Raw genomic sequence first — 18,031 nt, forward strand, 5'->3', positions numbered from 1 at the left:
TGAGAGGCTGAAGCGAGAAAAAAAATTATTAAAGCCTTTTTCCATGATTCCCCTGACTTCCACTCCATTTCTTGATTGTGCAGGGGATGAGTTGTGAGGTTAGGGAGACACATTGTCTGGAGTGAGAGTAGACCTGGCCGACTGAAGCTTCATTCATGGGCTCATGTCTCCCTCTACTGTTCATTAACCTCACATACAGCAGTACAGTACAGTTTGTGGGTGTGGGTGGGTTTGTGCGCGAGTCTCTGGGCAGGTGTGTGTTAGTGTGTGTGGGTACGTGTGTGTGTGTGTGTGTGTGCGTGTGTATGCATCAGTCAGTGTGTGTGTGTGTTCGTGTTTATTTATGAGCCAGTGTGTGTGTGTGTATGAGCAAGTATGTGTGTGAGTGAGCATGTGAAAGAGACAGATGAAGAGAGAAAGAGACAGTGAAAGAGAGATTGAGTGAGTGCGTGTGTTTCTATGTGAGTATACACGCTTGCATGTGCGTGTGCACGTTTGAGTCAATGCATGTGTGCGTGTGCGCACGTTTGGGTCAATTAATCTGTGTGTGTGTGCACGTTTGAGTCAATGCATGTGTGTGTGTGTGTATGCTGGGGACCTCACCGTGGAAGACGCTGTTGTCGTTGAGGAAGTGGCGGCAGTACTGCGGCTCTCCGTTCCTGTTCACCACCCAGGAGCTCATGGTGCCAGGGACAACAGGGGGGGTGTCGCCCGACCACCGCTGACCTGAGGGGGGGGGGGGGGGGGAGAGAGGAGCGGTCAGACCCTGGCCATAACCACCGCCATCGTTTCATCTATCTCCTGCATTCACTTCTTCACTTACAATCACCCAAACCGCCCCACAAAGCCCTTCTGCAGGTGATTCATGATTTGATTTCACATTTACATTTAGGGAATTTACTGACGCTTGTAACCAAAGCGACTTACAACCCGTTCATACACACATTCACTCACCGACGGCGGAGTCAACCACGCAGGGCGACAGCCAGCTCGTCAGGAGCAGTGAGGGTGAGGCGTCTTGCTCAGGGATACCTTGACACCCAGCTTGGAGGAGCCGGGGATCAAACTAACTGGAAGCAACCTTCCAGTTACCAGTTAACCTGCTCTACCTCCTGAGCTACTGCCACCCCATGTTTTTACCGTTTTTGGTTTAGGTCAAAGGATTCAGATCCCCTGATAAAACTATAAACTCTGACATGAACCATCCTTCCACACAAGGTTTTCCATAAACAAGGTTTACACAACACGTTGAATTGTTCTTAGAACATCGGTCGCAAAGGGGGATCTATAACGGACCCTCCTCCACTGTGGAGTAAAAGCAAGTGAACACTCACAGCTTCAGCCCCATTTAAAACCAAGTGATGCGCTCCATCACTGCCTGTCCCTGGCCCAGACAGTCTAGCCCCTACCCTGACACACACACCACGGCTGCTCAGCTCGTTTCACTTGTCTCTCTGCTGGACTGCAGGGGCTCTGCTGCTGCCCTTCTAACCTCTTTCAAAGCATTCACTCCTCATTTCAGATCTATGCGTCCAGGCGAGTGTGTTGCGTTATTCCTTCTTAAGGTCAGTGCTGTGTTACACACTGTCTGCATATCGACCCGCCGCTCGCTTTCAACCCCCTGCTGTCTCCGAACTTCCTGCTGTCCCTCACCTCACCTGTTCCTCGTCCATCTCCCTGTGATGTACTGCTGTCATGATACACCTCACACACATACATGAGCTGATGAGCACACACACACACACACAGACACACACTCACACGCACACACACACGAGTGCAGACACACACACACAAGCACGCAGAAACATAAACACACACACACACAGAGACACCAGCACGCAGACAGACAAACACACACACACACCAGCGCGCAGACACACACACGCAGACACACATACACACACGAGCACGCAGACAGACAGACAGACAGACAGACAGACGGACAGACAGACAGACAGACACACACACACACACACACACACACACCCACATGCAGACACACACACACATGCAGACTCAGACACGGACGCACACCATGTGGTGAATATGTTTCCGGAAGAACCCGGAGCCTCTGTAGACCGTCTGCCCTGCGCTGATTTAAGGAGTCGTGGCCGTCTCCACCGGGGTCAGAGGTCAGAGGTCAAGCCGTGGTCAGTCAGAGGTGAAAGTGTTACATCTCATGACTATAACGTTGCTCCCCAGATGACGCCCGTGTGACCGTGACGACGAAGCGGTAAACGTCCAGCTTCGAGACTGGCGTCAGGGTGGGATTACAGAGCCGTAAATAACAGAAGAGTTCTGGCTGATTATATGGCCAATACGGACGCAGAACTGTGACACAAGAGCTGGAACAGATGAACCTGCATTGGGTGAGGCCCAACATGCTGCCAGGGACCGACTGCAATGGAGAGTGCTCATTGAAGCCTTATGTTTCACAGGGCACGAAGAGGAGTGATGATGATGGTACGGACGCATGGATGGAAACGTATCCCCATAAATCTTGTGAAAGAGACCTGGTTTGATATGAGAAGCCGTTCTTTAGTGCTCTGATTGTACTAGTCTGCTCATAGCCTGACTGTTTGCTCTGCTTGTTTGGTGTTTACCAACCTCAAACAACACTTTGAAATATCTCCTCCCGTAAGTGCATTTAAGTGCAGGACGTAAAAGTGTAGGACACGCCTTAATAGCATACCACTATCTTGAGGTTAGATTAGATTAGAAGATGTAGGATTAGAAATAAGGGATAGGCACCCAAGTTAATAGTATGAGTATACGGTCATTTATAGAATGCTTCAATTAAACAAATTACATTTTAAGACTATTATTTTTCTTTATGCTCCTAGATTTATAGTCCTGCTTTACATTTGAAACTGTCTTTATATGAAGTGGTCTGTTATCCATCATGAAGAGAATTTAACTATCAGGGTCTTCTTCAAATTGAATACAAAACTACATATCCTAAATGACTGCTTGTTTCCCAAACAACTGGGATTAGAGAGGGGGCTTCAGTGAAAGCCTGTGATTAAGGTCTGTATTTTCCCCTGCCTTTCATAAACATAAATGAAACTCCATTGTGATGTACAAACATTTGAGGAATCATGGGATACAAGTGAAAAAAACTGACATCCGACAATGTCATTGCTGTTATGCCCATTTGCTAGACCTTATTAATCATGTAATCCTCTCATTTTCTATATACAAATACCAGCAAATGGTGTACATACGGTATAGAAAATGTGATAGTTATGCTAATCGAAAATCTAAAATATATTTACTCAACGAATCTGAAAGGAAATGTACTTTTGTCCCCAGGTTATGGTCAAACATGAAACCATCATGAAAGTCATCTATAGAAATCCCACCGTTAAATAGTAAAATGTTATCTCTATCGGAAGAGAGACCCAGGGAATGAGCCGTCACGAGGCAGCTCCTCGCATGGCTCCATGAATGAACCATGCGTACGTTGTCATAGTGGTGCTCTGGAGTTTGGTAACATGAGCCCGCCCGTTGCTCGCTCAGTGTGAAACCCTAGCAGGCCAACCGGGTCCTGTGAGGTCCATAACCTCCAGCCCATGGATCCTGCCCGTCGTGGTCTGATGGGCTGATGGGCTGAAGGGACGGGGACCCTCGTTTAGCAGCTGAGGGGTTCCAGAGTGATCCGGTTTGAGAGGAACACTCTGAGTTGTGACTGCCACTTCCAAGAGCGTGTTTACATGAGGGCAAAGACATTTGAAAGGACTATTGGTTCATGTAAATGGGAAGGAATGTAAACTTAATAGGAATTTTGCCAGGGATGTATTAATACAACACAAAAGTTAACTTATACTTAGGGCTATATTAATGATCGATATGCATTAATATAGCCCTAAGTATAAGTATAATCATCAGTGAGATGATTGGAAATGTACAGCTGATCTTCATTATTGGTCCCAGATCGGATATAAACTTAAATCCTAAAATATATGTTTTCAGATATTATCATCCATGCTAGTGTAGCAGCCTAACCACGTCGTTATCAGAGGATGTTATATTTAATGGTAAACAAACACCATAACACAAGCCCACACGACTCACACAAACCTATTTTTGCATGTGTACAATATGCAAAAAACCTACTGTGTAGGCAACAACACAAACAGAAATGAGTCAAAGAGGGAAAGAGGAAGTCTGAATGAATTAATAAATTTATTTGGTTATAAATGGGAGAGAGAGAGACAGATAGAGAGAGAGCGAGAGCGCGCGCGCGAGAGAGGGAGAGAGGGAGAGTGAGAGAGAGAGAGAGAGAGAGAGAAAGAGAAGAGAGAGAGAGAGAGAGAGAGAGAGAGAGAGAGAGAGAGAGAGAGAGAGAGAGAGAGAGAGAGAGAGAGAGAGAGAGAGAGAGAGAGAGAGAGAGAGAGAGAGAGAGTAAAGCAAGGCTTTCATCCCACTCAGGAGTAGCAGCTGTGGTGTTTGAGATAACTCAATAAGTCAGAGGTGATCGATGCCTCCTCCAACACTCCAACCGGCCTCATTCAATTAGTTCAGTGTGTGTGTGTGTGTGTGTGTGTGTGTGTGTGTGTGTGTGTGTGTGTGTGTGTGTGTGTGTGTGTGTGTTCTGTGTGTGTGTGTGTGTGTGTGCAAGTGAGTGTGTCTGTATGTATCTGTGTGTGTGTGCGTGTGTGTGTATGTGTGTGTCTGTGTATGTGTGTGTTTGCCTGTACAAGTGTGTATGCCTGTGTCTGTGTGTTCGTCTGCATGTGTGTGTATTTGTCTGTGTGTGCTCGTGTGTTTGTGTGTGTGTGTGTGTGTGTGTGTGTGTGTGTGTGTGTGTGTGTGTGTCTGGGAGATTGCATGTGTGTGCATGATAGTGGCCTTCCCGGGATGCACAGGAACAAAGAGGGCAGCATCTGTCACTCTGTAATGTCCGGGTAGATAACCAGCGTGCTCAGAGAGATATGACGCGGAACACGTCCGCATGAGCAGCGCTCCCGTTGCCTCCTCCTCCTCCTCCTCCTCCTCCTTCTCCTCCTCCTCATTTTAGTGCCTTCCTCCTGCCTCTCTTTCAATGCCCACCATGGGCACAGATAAACGTGTGCCTTGTTGTTTGATTGTTTACATGTTTAATGCTCAGATGTGAATCTGTGTGTGTAAGAGCTTTGTTAGGTGCTGCCTTTGTTTTTTGTTCTTTTTTGTATATATTTCACTTCAACATGCTGAGGGGAAAAAACACTTTACACTTTAGTGCAGGTGTCATTTCAGGATAAAACGCGCTATAGAATGAACCATACGGGCATAGTTTGCTATTTTACATGTATAATTATTTGATTCAGACCTTCTTTCCTTTTGAATTAAACTTCAAAGTTACATGCAACAAAAGAGTGCTCTGCTTAGAAACTCTTCAGCCCGAGTATTTGACATTTGGGGAAATGTTTATTGTGTGTGTTTAGGGACTTGTGACATCTGAATTAGCCAATAACGGCTGACTTAGTGTCTCCCTAAACCTTGTGCTAGAAGGTGAGTGAGAGGTTAATTGTGAGAGTTACAGAGAGTTACAGAGTAACAGAGTGGATGACGTCTGCTTTCTCAAGTATGTGGGTTCAAAGAAACAATTATTAAGGTGTGCGTCTAAACAGAAAGACTGAAGTCAGGAATGACGTTTGTCTTAATGTGCATAATTTGTGTTTGTGTTTGTGTGTGCGCGGCAGGCAGGCGTGCATGCGTGTGAATGCTTTTGTGCGTGTTTGTGTGTGCGAGAGTGCGTGAGTGTGTGTGTGTGTGCCCGTGTGCCTGTGATCGTGCGTGTGTGAGTAGGGGTGGTCATGTTTTATGGTGTGGGATTAAGGGCTGGATGAGGTTGTGGGGTCAATTGCTGGATCTATTTCCAGCACAGACTCTTGTCTCTTCTCCACCTCATCCCTGTAGCTTCACTGTCTCGTTTGGAACAACACAGAGCTGTCATGTGACTCTTGGTAAACAAGGAAGAAGTATGGTTGAGGGATGTTTTGAGTGTTGTCATGGAGAATAAACACATTGGGAACGCAATGTAGACTTCAGTTCGGAGAGCAGAATGTATAGAGAAGGGTCCAGTGGCTAATTACAATGACAAGATGGATTGGAACAAGTGCATGACTTAAAGGCCAGTCAGACGGCGATGTTATGAAAGAGGCCCTTAATAGTACACACATACAATAAGTGGTTATTTGATGATATTCATCTGGAACCGTTTTTCCTGAACAGGTCTTCTTACTGTGTTCATAAACCATATATATAAATACTTAAGTTTTGCCCAAAGCATCTGCCCTTGTGTTGTTTATCCACACACACTGATAAAAAACACACACACACACACACACACACACACACACACACACACACACACACACACACACACACACACACACACACACACACACACACACACACACACACACACACACACACACACTTCACAGGGGCCTGTGTGTCCACTCCCACTGCCACCTCCTTCTCCTCCTCCGAAAGACTTCAATTATTTATACGAGATCACAGCGAACAAAGCCTTGTGTTTCCACGACTCCTACAATCCCAGAGAACCATGAAGGCCAACCGATACACTGTACAATACCCCAGGCCCAGGGTACGAGGGAGGCGCTTCACCCCACACGCATTCCTACACACACACACACACACACACACACACAAACACACAGAAACACATGCTCTGTTCACACACAAACACACACACACACACACACACTCTCACACACACACACACACACACCCACACAGAAACACACAGAAACACATGCTCCGTTCACACACACACACACACACACACACACACACACACACACACACACAGGTCCAGAGACTCACACACACACATGCATGCAGGTGCACACATACACACACATAAGCACACACTCACACTTACAGAGGAAGACAATCACCCTTTCTTACCTATGAACCTGTATTGGGACCGCTCGTCACAGTGAATACTACCAACTGAATACAGGCCTCTTTGTAAGATGAGCCAGAGTGTGTGTGTGTGTGTGTGTGTGTGTGTGTAACGGTGTATTTGCCTGACAGTTTGGGTTTATGAGCCTCGACGCAGTGTTTCTACCTCAGCCTGACAAAGGAAGCGCTCCCCTGTTCCTTATAGCTGCTTTAGGTAACGGCCGGCTCGGCACGGAGAGCGCTACCTTTGTCTGAGAGCTCACACGTCTCCGAGTGGCCCTGCTCTCATCTCTGCTGCCCTCACTACCATTCTCTCTCGGTCACACACATGCACACACAAATGCACACACTCACTCACAAGCGCTTTGGGGCACACACACAGACACACACACACACACACGCACACACAAGCGCTTGGGCGCATACTGACACACACAAGTGCTTGGGCGCACACGGACACACGCAGACACACGGCAACACACACACAAAAGGCCAGCCACACACACACACACACACACTCTTACACAAACAGACACACAAACAGATACACACACATACACAGCCAGCAACACACACACACACACACACAAGCGCTTGGGCGCACACTGACACACACAAGTGCTTGGGCGCACACTGACACACGGCAACACACACACGAGGCCAGCCACACACACACACACACACACACACACACACACAGAAGCAGATACACAAACATACACAAGGCCAAACACACACACACACACACACACGCACACAGACCACCACACACCTACACAGTGATAGAGAGACACACGCACTCACCTCTAATGTGAATATACAAGGAGCTAAGGAGCTGCTTTTTGTTGGGGCAGTGTCTGCTGTCTCTTTCTCTCTCTGGGCTGCCAGCTGAGTGTTAGAATGGCCTTTGTTATTCCCCGAACTGCTGCTGTTCTGCTGCAAATCTCTCTTGTTCAGCACACAGTCGGGATGGGATTCCTCAAACGTAATATAATGCAGAGTGTCCAGTGCTATGGCCCAAATCTAGCAGAATTATTTTAACTACTTTACTTTGACTTTTGAACTACAATTGCATTCACAAAGTCTGTATGAGCATCTTATTATCCCAATGGGTGAAGTGTGTTTGAATTGATACAATGGTGTTAATAGTATTGAGTTTGCCAATGTTTACTCTTTGCAGAGTCATCATGGGCAGGGACCCACTTCCTACAAGCACATGTGCACCCCTGCTGAGACAATACCACGACTCCACAAAGCTGCACACTCACACAAAACAACAGCAAACACCACACAACAAACACAAGAAGCAAAAGCATCCTTTTCTACATCATAAAAAAATAAAAAAATAAAAGACTTACTTTGAACCCTTTCTTAAAATGTCCTTCAGAATGAGAAAGCAGCTTGCAAAGTATCGTCCCGTACACAGAAACAGTCCTGCTTCAGCGTGCTGCCTGCCATGCCATGGAGCACTGAGTCAGTCAGTGATAGATGACTCTCACCCAGAGTGGCCAGCCTCACTACACTACTGGTGTGGGCTGCTACCTACGGCCACAGGCCCTTCTTTTTTCAAACGGGTGCTGGTAGCGTGGGACCAGCGGCTGGGCGTGAAACCCGGGCCGGAGCTGGAGTGGAGCGGACTGCTTCCATGTTCAGCTCCACGGGCTACTTTTAATTATGCAAGACCGTCTTGTGAATAAGTACACCTCACACCTCTTGCCAAGACGTGTGAGGTGTACTTATTCACTGCCTTCAAGGACACTCTATTATTAATGTACCACTCTGTAGTAGGAGAGTGTAGTAATAGTTGTTTTTTGTACTTTATAGTTTGCTGTGTATCTGGCTGTATCCTTTGTGTTTTAGATAAATTATAACATTCATTGTTTTATAATGAAGCTTGCTTCACAGATTCATGTTAATGAAATGTCAGGGACCAGATTAAAATGTTTTCACATTAACACAGAAGCACTTTGACATCCTAAAGAGTCGACTCTGTGTAGACCAGAGTACAGCGGTTGAGTCCAGGCCGTGCCGGCCTCCTCCTCCTCCACGTTTTCCCTCCCACCCAGCCTCCAGTGACAGTTCAAAGTCTGCAAGTACCAGCCATCAGCGGCCCTGCGTGCACCTTACAATTTAAACCCTCCCACCAATCAGGAGCCAGCCTGGCAGTGGCAACTGCTAGTAACATTAACACAACAAAAGAAAGGCTCGCTGATCCACCCTCCTCCTCCCCCTCCTCTCCCTCCCTCCCATCTCCTGCCCCTGGGACTCCTCCTCCCTCCTCTTTGTGTACAGACCCCAAAATCCCCTTTCATCCCCCTCGCCGAGCTCCCAGCGCCCCCACCCCCCTCCGCTAATCTCCCTGCGCCCCGTTGGATTGACAAAGCTCAACTTTCGCTGTCTGACTCCGCTGAAGAACCCATGCTTCCCCTCGGCCCGGCCCCCAGCGGCAGTGTGTGGGGACTAGGGCAGAGGCAGCGCTCAGTGAAGTGTGCGGGAAATATGAATGAATATCAAGTACAACACAGGATGTTAACCGCCGTCGGTTGCCAGGGTGTTTATTTTGGGACCAGTTGACATCTTTGTTTTCGTTGTGTTTTATTTAGGGATTTCTTTTCTTCATTGTTCACAATGACAGAAGCATAACAGAATAATAGCCCACGATAACACGGGGGTTTGGTACGAAACAGTTGCTCTTTGGTTTATTAGGGTCACCGCCCAGATGCTCTCTATTGTCCCCAGTGATTTAGGGACTAAGTGCTTTGATATTTTTGTCCAATTAGATCAAATGGAGCTCTTTATGAGTCCATACTGGGAAAAGGACCCCCTCTAACACACACACACACACACACACACACACACCCACCTATATATATATATATATATATATATATATATATATATATGTATATACATATAGATAAATAAGACTCCCATGGGGTTTGAGGGCGGCCATTATGGGGCCCAGCCTTTGACACGCTTTGTCTTTCAGACTTGTTCCTATAGCAACGGCGGTCTCAAAGAGGGTCTGGTGAACCCCCTTCACTTCAACACCATTTAAATACAACTCCTCTCCATTGTTGATAGTGGTTGAGTCGGGGAGGGGGGTTACGTCACACAATCTCACACACACACACACACACACTCACACTCACACATTAGTACACCTACACACAGAGGAGATGCAGGTCACTGAGCACAGAGTCTTAGCGATGAGGTTTAACAGAGGAAGTGGAAGAGAGCTGGGTTCTCAACCACAACATTTGTACTGAGCCATGAGAGCTACTGCCACAATCTAAGCCTTCTGGACAGATTTGGTAGGATGGTGGAATTGTCATGAATGAAAGATGAGACACAACAGGTAATCTTTAGATATTTACAGAATACATTCTGTGAAACACGGAATGTATTCTGTTAATACAGAATGCCACTCAAGAATCGAAAAAACGGTTAAAAAAATACATGAATATGTTGATTTCTTCAATGATTGATTTCCCCATTCTTGAGGAGACCCTTTGAAGAAAAACGGAATTGAAAAAAAAAAAAAAGATCTCTCCTCGCGACGTGTCACTCGCTCCCTTAACCAATCACGTTCTCCCGAAGAGTCTCTTCACAGCGCTGATCAGCCTGTTGTACCTGACAGAGTCGGAGGCTCTCTCCCAGAAACCCGCCTCCTTCCACAGTCCCCGGCCCTTCTTCTCTGCCTTGAACTCGGCCCTCAGCAGCCTCCTGTAGAGACGCCAATAGAGACGGGAGCCCGGGGCCACTCCAAACAGCGGGACGGTGCGGGCCAGGCCCAGCCGGAGCAACTCCTCGTTCACACAGAGGCTCCAGAACGCCCCCTGCTGGAGAAATACTGAATCAAATCATGGAAAACATGTTGCTTGCTTGTTAAACCATTCCTGTAGAATAGAGTACAATAGACTTTTTTGTCCAGGAGAGAGGAAAAGCGCCTTTGGCTACATCAAATGGTTCATAAGAAAAATCAACAAACACAAAAAATAATACTATGTTGTATTAACTGTATATTAATGTTATTAGTCTCTCTCACACATACACACACACACACACACACATACACAGGGACAAGAGTACACCTACACACAGAGGAGATGCAGGTGTTAATGTTATTGGTCGGTACCACACACACACCCCCACCCACCCACCCACCCACCCACCCACCCACCCACCCACCCACCCACACACACACACACACACACACACACACACACACACACACACACACACACACACACACACACACACACACACACACACACACACACACACACACACACACACACACACACACCCCCACCCACACACACACACACACACACACACACACACACACACACACACACACACACACACACACACACACACAGCTATTTTCTGACCTTGCTATGGGACACCAGACAGTGGAGTACGTGGTCCTCTCTGCTGATCAGTTTGAACCAGACGACCTGGGCGGGGGCCAGGTGTCTCCGCAGCCAGAGCTGCCCTTCAGCTGTGGGCTCCACCCCCGCCAGACGCACCGCCAGAGAAGAAGAACACACACCTGGACAGGATCAGGTAAAAAGGGTTATTAGTTGTGGTGTGTGTGCTGTGTGTGTGTGTGTGTGTGTGTGTGGTGATGCCTAACCGACTGCAAATCAAGTCGGTTAGACATCCATACATGCAGAACGACAGGGATTTCAAAACGGTAACCAGTAACTAAGAACCAGAATTTACCAGGGACACAGCTCGCCAGCTATATGCTGAATACAAGTTGAATGTCACACAGACACACACACACACACACATTTGAGGTGACAATTTAATTGCAAATGCCTCAAAGTGTTGGTGATGATGCAGCATTCCGATAAAGTACTTGAACAGTACACAGAGTGCCTACATTTGATTACCTAGCTGCTTTAAAGTGTCTAATTGGCTCATACGTCAACTTAAAATATATAAATACATTTTTATCACCTTAGGTATAGCTATAGCTACACTAAAGGACAAGTAAGGATAAGTGCTGACTACGCAATACCGTCATCATGATAACATAGGGTAGAAGCAACCTTATTCTGTACGTCAACTCTGCAGGATTATTAATGTTGTACCCTAAATTAGATCTTCAACAAACAGAGCCTACTGCTGTGTGTCAAGTCGTGTGTGGAGGCCAGAGGGTACAGAAGGTGTGTGCTTTTGAGACTTCTATTTTGAATTCTATGTGTGGTGTTCGTTAACGGTCAGAGTTGGAAAGTCGGAATGGGATATGCGTCATCTCCAACCGACGTGCCATCGACCTATCAAGACTGCTCCTGTTTTACTACAAGAATACAAATGTATTATTATAAGTATAGATTATAAATGGAAATGATGTAGTTCTGAAAAAAATGTGTAGACAGTAAACGAACCGACTATACACTGCTGTCCTCGTAAGAGAACCCTTCAATAAGATCAAGTGCTATTAGTAGTTACGATGCTAGATGCAGTTTCGGTATATACACTGTGTTGGCCGAAACTCAAAATCAGGAATCGGTATCGGGAAGGAAAATAACGGTATCGGAAAATCTCTAATTCCCATGGATAAAGAGAGGATGAACAGATGTGGCGGTACCGCCCAGCGGGTCCTTACGTTTGGAAAGCAGGCGCGATAGGATGGGAAGCACGACGGGGATGTGCTCTATTTCCAGGCCGTGGTCTGAAACAGTGCGGACTCGCCCTCGCAGGCTGACGTTACCCCTGATGAAGTGAACCGGGATCTCAGCCACCGCTCCAAACTTGCTGGTCTGAAGTAGAGAAAAGAGGAAGACAGAAAAGCAACGTGCAGAAGTCTCTCAGTTGTCAGACGCTAAATATATATATATTTTTTAATATTTTTTTAAACGGGGTCGACATAAATATATACGTTTACTTCATTTACAATGCTTGTTTTCTTTTTCTTTCTTTTTTTACGCATCTATTTTACTTTATTGCTTCATTTTATTGTATGTTTACTAGGGGTGGGAAAAATAATCGATTCTTCGATGCATCGCGATTCTCGCTAGAACGATTCTGTATCGATGCAGATAAATTAATAATCGGGAAAAAAAAATCTATATTATTTTTTTTGCCTGCTGCAACATTCTGTTCGCCAGAGAGGGATAATCTTTGTAATTTTAAAATCATTGAATTTATCTTCAGTGTGTATTGGCAAATCTGATTTGTCTTGACATGATTGCGATTCGAACTACGCATAGCATGCGTGCAAACTCACTGCTTTATAAATAAAGTTGCCTTGCCTTGCCTGCAAAGAAAACATTTGTATCTTTTTCGAAAATGTATTGTTAGCATAATCTGCAGGGAACTCCAGGTTTGGGTTGGGTTTTCTTTGCTTCATTTAAATGAGCAGCTACGGGAGTAAACAAGCCACATAATTAAAGACTTCTGCTCCTGGGTTTGTTTTATCCGGTCTACCATCTGATTTAGCAGCTTAGACAAGTGTCAGGCTAACTAGGGGCAGGACAGAGTAGTGGCTTGGAGTGTTTGATCTCTGCATAGGGACTTGATTCAAGTTCCCCATCTCTATCTCTATGCAGCCTTGAGTCTAGCTATGTGACTACTATCCAGTACCTGATGTCATGTACCTGAAATCACAGTTTGTTACTTTGAATTAACGTGTCAGCTGCTAAATGTTTGAAAGGTAAATAAATAGTAAATGTCAGTCAAGAGTCGAGACCTTACCAGTTTGATACTCCTTGCTATAACTAAAACACCAGCAAGGGCCAGGCCAGTGCTGAGGTTCTGTGTGAAATACAGATAGGGAAGCAGTCATTATGGAAATAGCAGGTATCTTACTATCAACTTCATAACACGCTAGAGATTTAAAATGGTCAAATCCAAACGTTGCGTTATTGGTGAGGCTGCAATACATTGCGTTTTTAAGAAGAGTTGGGCCAGTTATGTCCGGATATAAGTACATTTCTAAACTTATATGTGGAAAAATGAACATGTATAAAGGAAGGTTACAGAAGCAGCTCATATTGCTATCGCAAGTATAGCAACACAATAATGGCGATCTAATATTGTACACGTGGTCGCTGGATCCTAGTTCATACCCGCACAATAGTCAGATTGTCATCAGCGAAATGTGATATTAAAGACACTATGTTTGGTTCATCTATGTCATGGATTGCTTCCTGTGGCTGTCCGTCTGCGCGGCTCTCAGTTCCCGGCATGTTGTTGACGTTCCTCCGTGGCTCCGCCCATCTGGGTTCGACCTATCAGTAGGACGCAAATAATCATAACGCTTTGTAAATGTCTCCGCCCTGTGGGTATGGGTTGACACAACAAATAATCATATTATTCTGATACTTATTTTTATATTTTCATTTATTCTAAAACTGGGTTTTATATATGTTCCCAGGGTTATCTTTTGTGATAATGATGTAAAGGTCATATGGGGCAATCTCATGGCAATATCATCAATTAGGTCCAGTCATTCTCAATTAGACTGCTCATATGACGCTTCTATAATATTGAAGCGTAACAATTGTGTTATCAATTGATGATAACAAAATTGAATTGTATATCCTTATTACACAGGCTGGTTGATAGTGGTCTTTTTTGTAAAAAAATATTTTGGAACTTCTGGAATTCATTTCAAGATTTGACTTAGAAATACCCGCTATCTGCTCATAAGACTTGAAAAATTAAATATATATATTTCAGATCGGCTCACACATATTCATCTTATTCAATGATTCAAAATAAACTGCCAACTTTATGAGTTTGACTGCTTTTATTTGTCCTAAAAACACAGACAAAACACCTCGCTGGCCGAACAACAGAAGCACCAGGGCAGCAGAGTGTTTCACCTGTCACACACGAAACAGGTTTAGAGAGTGATATGATTTAAATGACAGATACTGCCTTGTCTCTTGTTTAATATAGCTGTGAAGTCATGGAGCCACTAGACGCCAGGCCACGCCCCCATCAGGACGGATTGGCCAATAGGACTCGAGAGGCAGAGTTGTCCTCCTGGCCGCCATTAAAGAATTCAATCCATGAATTGAAATAATGGAAATCTGCAGGACTCACGGATCAGTGAGATTGAAGTAGCCGATAAGTAATCTCGCGAAATCCGTGGCGAATTCATTTTTAGGATCTTTTTTAACCATGTCACCGGATTGTGATCGTTTCGGAACATGGGAGGGCGGTGTGGCTAAAGGTTTTATTGGGCTGGCTAGCGTCGGCTCTTCGGTATGTTAGCTCTGGGGCTAGCAGGCTAACAGCGATCAGGGGGAGGGGAGGAGGAGAGTTCCTTTGCTTTGAAATTGTTTCGGATCGGCTAGCTAGCACGTTAGCTCCCTGGGCACTATGCTGTAGAGTTGAAGTGTTTGTTACCTATGCGATCTTGTATTTTTGTCTCGCACACCACTTTGCAGCTCTCCGGGTGAACGTTAGCCTGTCCATGCCACATTAACATTGTCCATCGGACGCTGTGGCTGTGCAACAACAAGCTGACTGCTCACCCGATCAGACAATACACTTCAAATTAGATTTATGAATCGTAGAGCCTAAACCTTACGGTTTTCTGTTCGCTCTCTTAGCTGTAGTCGGGGTTATTAAATGATCCGTGGCCAGCACCGGTAGAAGTTGTCTATTAGCCTGAAGCTAGCTCCATGTAGCCACCGGGCTGGCAGCGCTGAGCCGGGTGATCGCCGTGAAATAGCGTGAGGCGGCGGAGCAACTTGGGCGAAACAAGAGATTACTCCTCGCATTCATTGAGACGATGGATTTTAACGTGACGGCCCCACACTGAAAAGCAGGATGAGTTCGTGCTTTGTACCGAACGGGGCCAGCTTGGAGGACTGCCACTCCAACCTCTTCTGCTTGGTGAGACACTGTGTGCAGCTAGCTGTGGCTAGCTTTGAGACTAAGGCCAGAAAGCCATTTTGGCTAATCAGGCAACAAGCGTTGTAACGTCAGTGGCAGACCAGAGTGAAGGCATTGGGCCTTCTACTTGAAACATTCTGCTCTAACTTTCTTTTATAGTCCACAAGTCACTAAGACGCGGTGGAATGAAGTTGGATTCATGATTTGGTTAGATGTGATCGGCATTTCAAACAATGTTGGTATTCAACTATTATGCTAACGTTAGCAACAAGCACTTTGCTGATTTGATCCATAGGGTGAAGCACAAATCTTTATCTCTATGAAAAATCTTAATTATGCTAAAGTAATGCGTTAATGTTAATGTGTTGCCCCGTTTACATGTAGAACAAGGTGACGGAATGGCTGAGTGAAATAGTTTGTTGTATGCCTTACAAACTTTTATTCTGCATAGTCTTCCAAAGGTGCTTCATCGGTTAAAAACAAACGAGTAAATAACAACGCTATTTAATTATCATGGTGGTTTTTCCCTGACACCAAAAAAGATGAATCTGAAATGCATATCAATGATTGTTATGTCAGAAAACCACAATATTTGAAGTTTCAAGTCTAATGGTGTTTATTAGCCATAAGATATCATTAGGGTTAAATTGTTTGTCGGTACTCATTTTTTACATTACTCAGAAATGTTTTTATCAACAGATGTTTGGTTTCAGCACTGCAGAGATGGCATTGCTAACTCTCCATCCATCTCAAATTGTCCCCTGTCCAAATTTCTCAGGCCGACTTGACGGGGATTAAATGGAGGCGTTTCGTGTGGCAGGGTCCCACCTCGTCTCCCATCCTCTTCCCGGTGACTGAGGAGGACCCCATCCTCTGCAGCTTCAGTCGCTGCCTTTCGTCGGACGTTCTGAGTGTATGGAGGCGACACCAGACCCCGGGACGCAGGGAGCTATGGCTCTTCTGGTGGGGAGACGACCCCAGCTTCGCAGAGCTGATCCACAACGAGCTCTCAAGTATGTTCCAGCTCCGAATGGGTGTTCTACATTTGCTCCTCGTTTTTCATTCTTTGGCTTCATCCAAACGTGCTTGCAGCGTTATAATTGTGGTTATATGCAAAAAGCAAAACATAGGTAATTCCGATCCTTGTGTTTACATCTTGCCATTATATGGTCAGAGCGGTTCTATTGAGCTTGCTTCTAATTATTAACTGAAAAAGTTATTTTTAACGTTACGTTTTAACAGATGGGGGATGGTAACAAGGGGCAAAATGTACTTTAAGGCCGATGGCTCGTGAATGTTCAAATTTTACCAGCCACTCGATAGATTACCGTGGTTTCTTTTGGGCTGGTAAATCAAGCCAATCTACCAGCCTCCATAGCCTTATTTCAGTATTGGTCAGCCCTGGTTGGTATTCTGAAACACCTGATTCTTTGGGCCAGAGCGCGGTGAGAGTTGCTCAGTGATGCTACTGTCGATGTGATAAGTGCGTTGAGGTTGCTCTGTGGCGCCGGTTCTAACCTGACTACTTGTGTCATGTGCAGGCGAGGAGGACGGGGAGTGGGAGAGCGGCCTGTCGTACGAGTGCCGCACGCTCCTGTTCAAAGCCATCCACAACCTGCTGGAGCGCTGCCTCATGAACCGCGGCTTCGTGCGCATCGGGAAGTGGTTTGTGAAGCCCTACGAGAAGGACGAGAAGCCCATCAACAAGAGGTTCGTCCGGCTCCGTGTTGGGTTGTCATCCTTTGTGTTCTTAAGTTGTTTCTTGGTTTCACTTTCTTTACATTTACCTCTGACCACGTACCTTCTATTTCGATCGATGGGACTGGATGCATATCTTATTCTGGTAGACTTCTGAAAGTTGCTCCCTTATCCTTCTTTGCCAACAATCTGTTTTAGTACATAGAATTTATAAAACAAATAATCTTTGAGTAAACAAGGCGTTCATGTAGGATGTTGGATTGAGATACACGGCTAAATTTGTAATAATAATGTTGGAAATAGTTTTTGATTAGAGGCTCCTTACTATGTATTTACAACTATTAAAGATTAATACTTATGCTACTACTTTGCCGTGATAGAAAAACGGTTCAATCAGTTTTCCTTGTGAACTATTGATTAACAGCAAGGCCAAGTGTAGCATTAAGTTGATATAAAACAAGTGTTTAAAAGTTATCCGTCACCAGCTTCACGGTGGGCAGGTTATCACATAAAAGATAAATGGACAGCTGTTTGCTTAAGATAAACACCT

The 18,031-nt window shown here is 45.4% G+C and overlaps 3 protein-coding genes across 4 annotated transcripts in view; 1 reads left to right on the forward strand and 2 right to left on the reverse strand.

The window, feature by feature from the left end:
* LOC132475187 (1-phosphatidylinositol 4,5-bisphosphate phosphodiesterase eta-1-like) overlaps positions 1-8,458 on the reverse strand; it is a 41,354-nt gene extending 32,896 nt beyond the window's left edge. Inside the window, exons 1-2 of the mRNA XM_060076193.1 lie at positions 8,277-8,458; positions 604-726 (exon numbers count right to left, since the gene is read on the reverse strand). Coding sequence (XP_059932176.1) covers positions 604-682 — 79 coding nt within the window. The 5' untranslated portion in view covers positions 683-726; positions 8,277-8,458. The remainder of the gene's footprint in view (positions 1-603; positions 727-8,276) is intronic.
* A 989-nt stretch (positions 8,459-9,447) lies between these two features.
* Positions 9,448-14,156, reverse strand: c18h3orf33 (c18h3orf33 homolog (H. sapiens)). Of its 2 annotated transcripts, none has more exons than XM_060076233.1 (5): positions 14,004-14,156; positions 13,630-13,689; positions 12,542-12,695; positions 11,316-11,476; positions 9,448-10,757 (listed from the first exon to the last, which is right to left on the reverse strand). In XM_060076233.1, the coding sequence occupies exons 1-5, from the start codon at positions 14,121-14,123 to the stop codon at positions 10,503-10,505; spliced, it is 750 nt and encodes a 249-aa protein (XP_059932216.1). In that variant the 5' UTR covers positions 14,124-14,156; the 3' UTR covers positions 9,448-10,502. The 2 variants fall into 2 exon arrangements, with proteins under 2 accessions (XP_059932216.1, XP_059932215.1); XM_060076232.1 differs by having other exon boundaries at positions 9,448-10,760.
* Positions 14,157-14,906: 750 nt separating this feature from the next.
* LOC132475223 (mediator of RNA polymerase II transcription subunit 13-like) overlaps positions 14,907-18,031 on the forward strand; it is a 28,685-nt gene continuing 25,560 nt past the window's right edge. Inside the window, exons 1-3 of the mRNA XM_060076229.1 lie at positions 14,907-15,783; positions 16,562-16,796; positions 17,325-17,493. Coding sequence (XP_059932212.1) covers positions 15,718-15,783; positions 16,562-16,796; positions 17,325-17,493 — 470 coding nt within the window. The 5' untranslated portion in view covers positions 14,907-15,717. The remainder of the gene's footprint in view (positions 15,784-16,561; positions 16,797-17,324; positions 17,494-18,031) is intronic.

This window comes from Gadus macrocephalus, chromosome 16 (assembly GCF_031168955.1).
Source record: "Gadus macrocephalus chromosome 16, ASM3116895v1".
Lineage (NCBI taxonomy): Eukaryota > Metazoa > Chordata > Actinopteri > Gadiformes > Gadidae > Gadus > Gadus macrocephalus.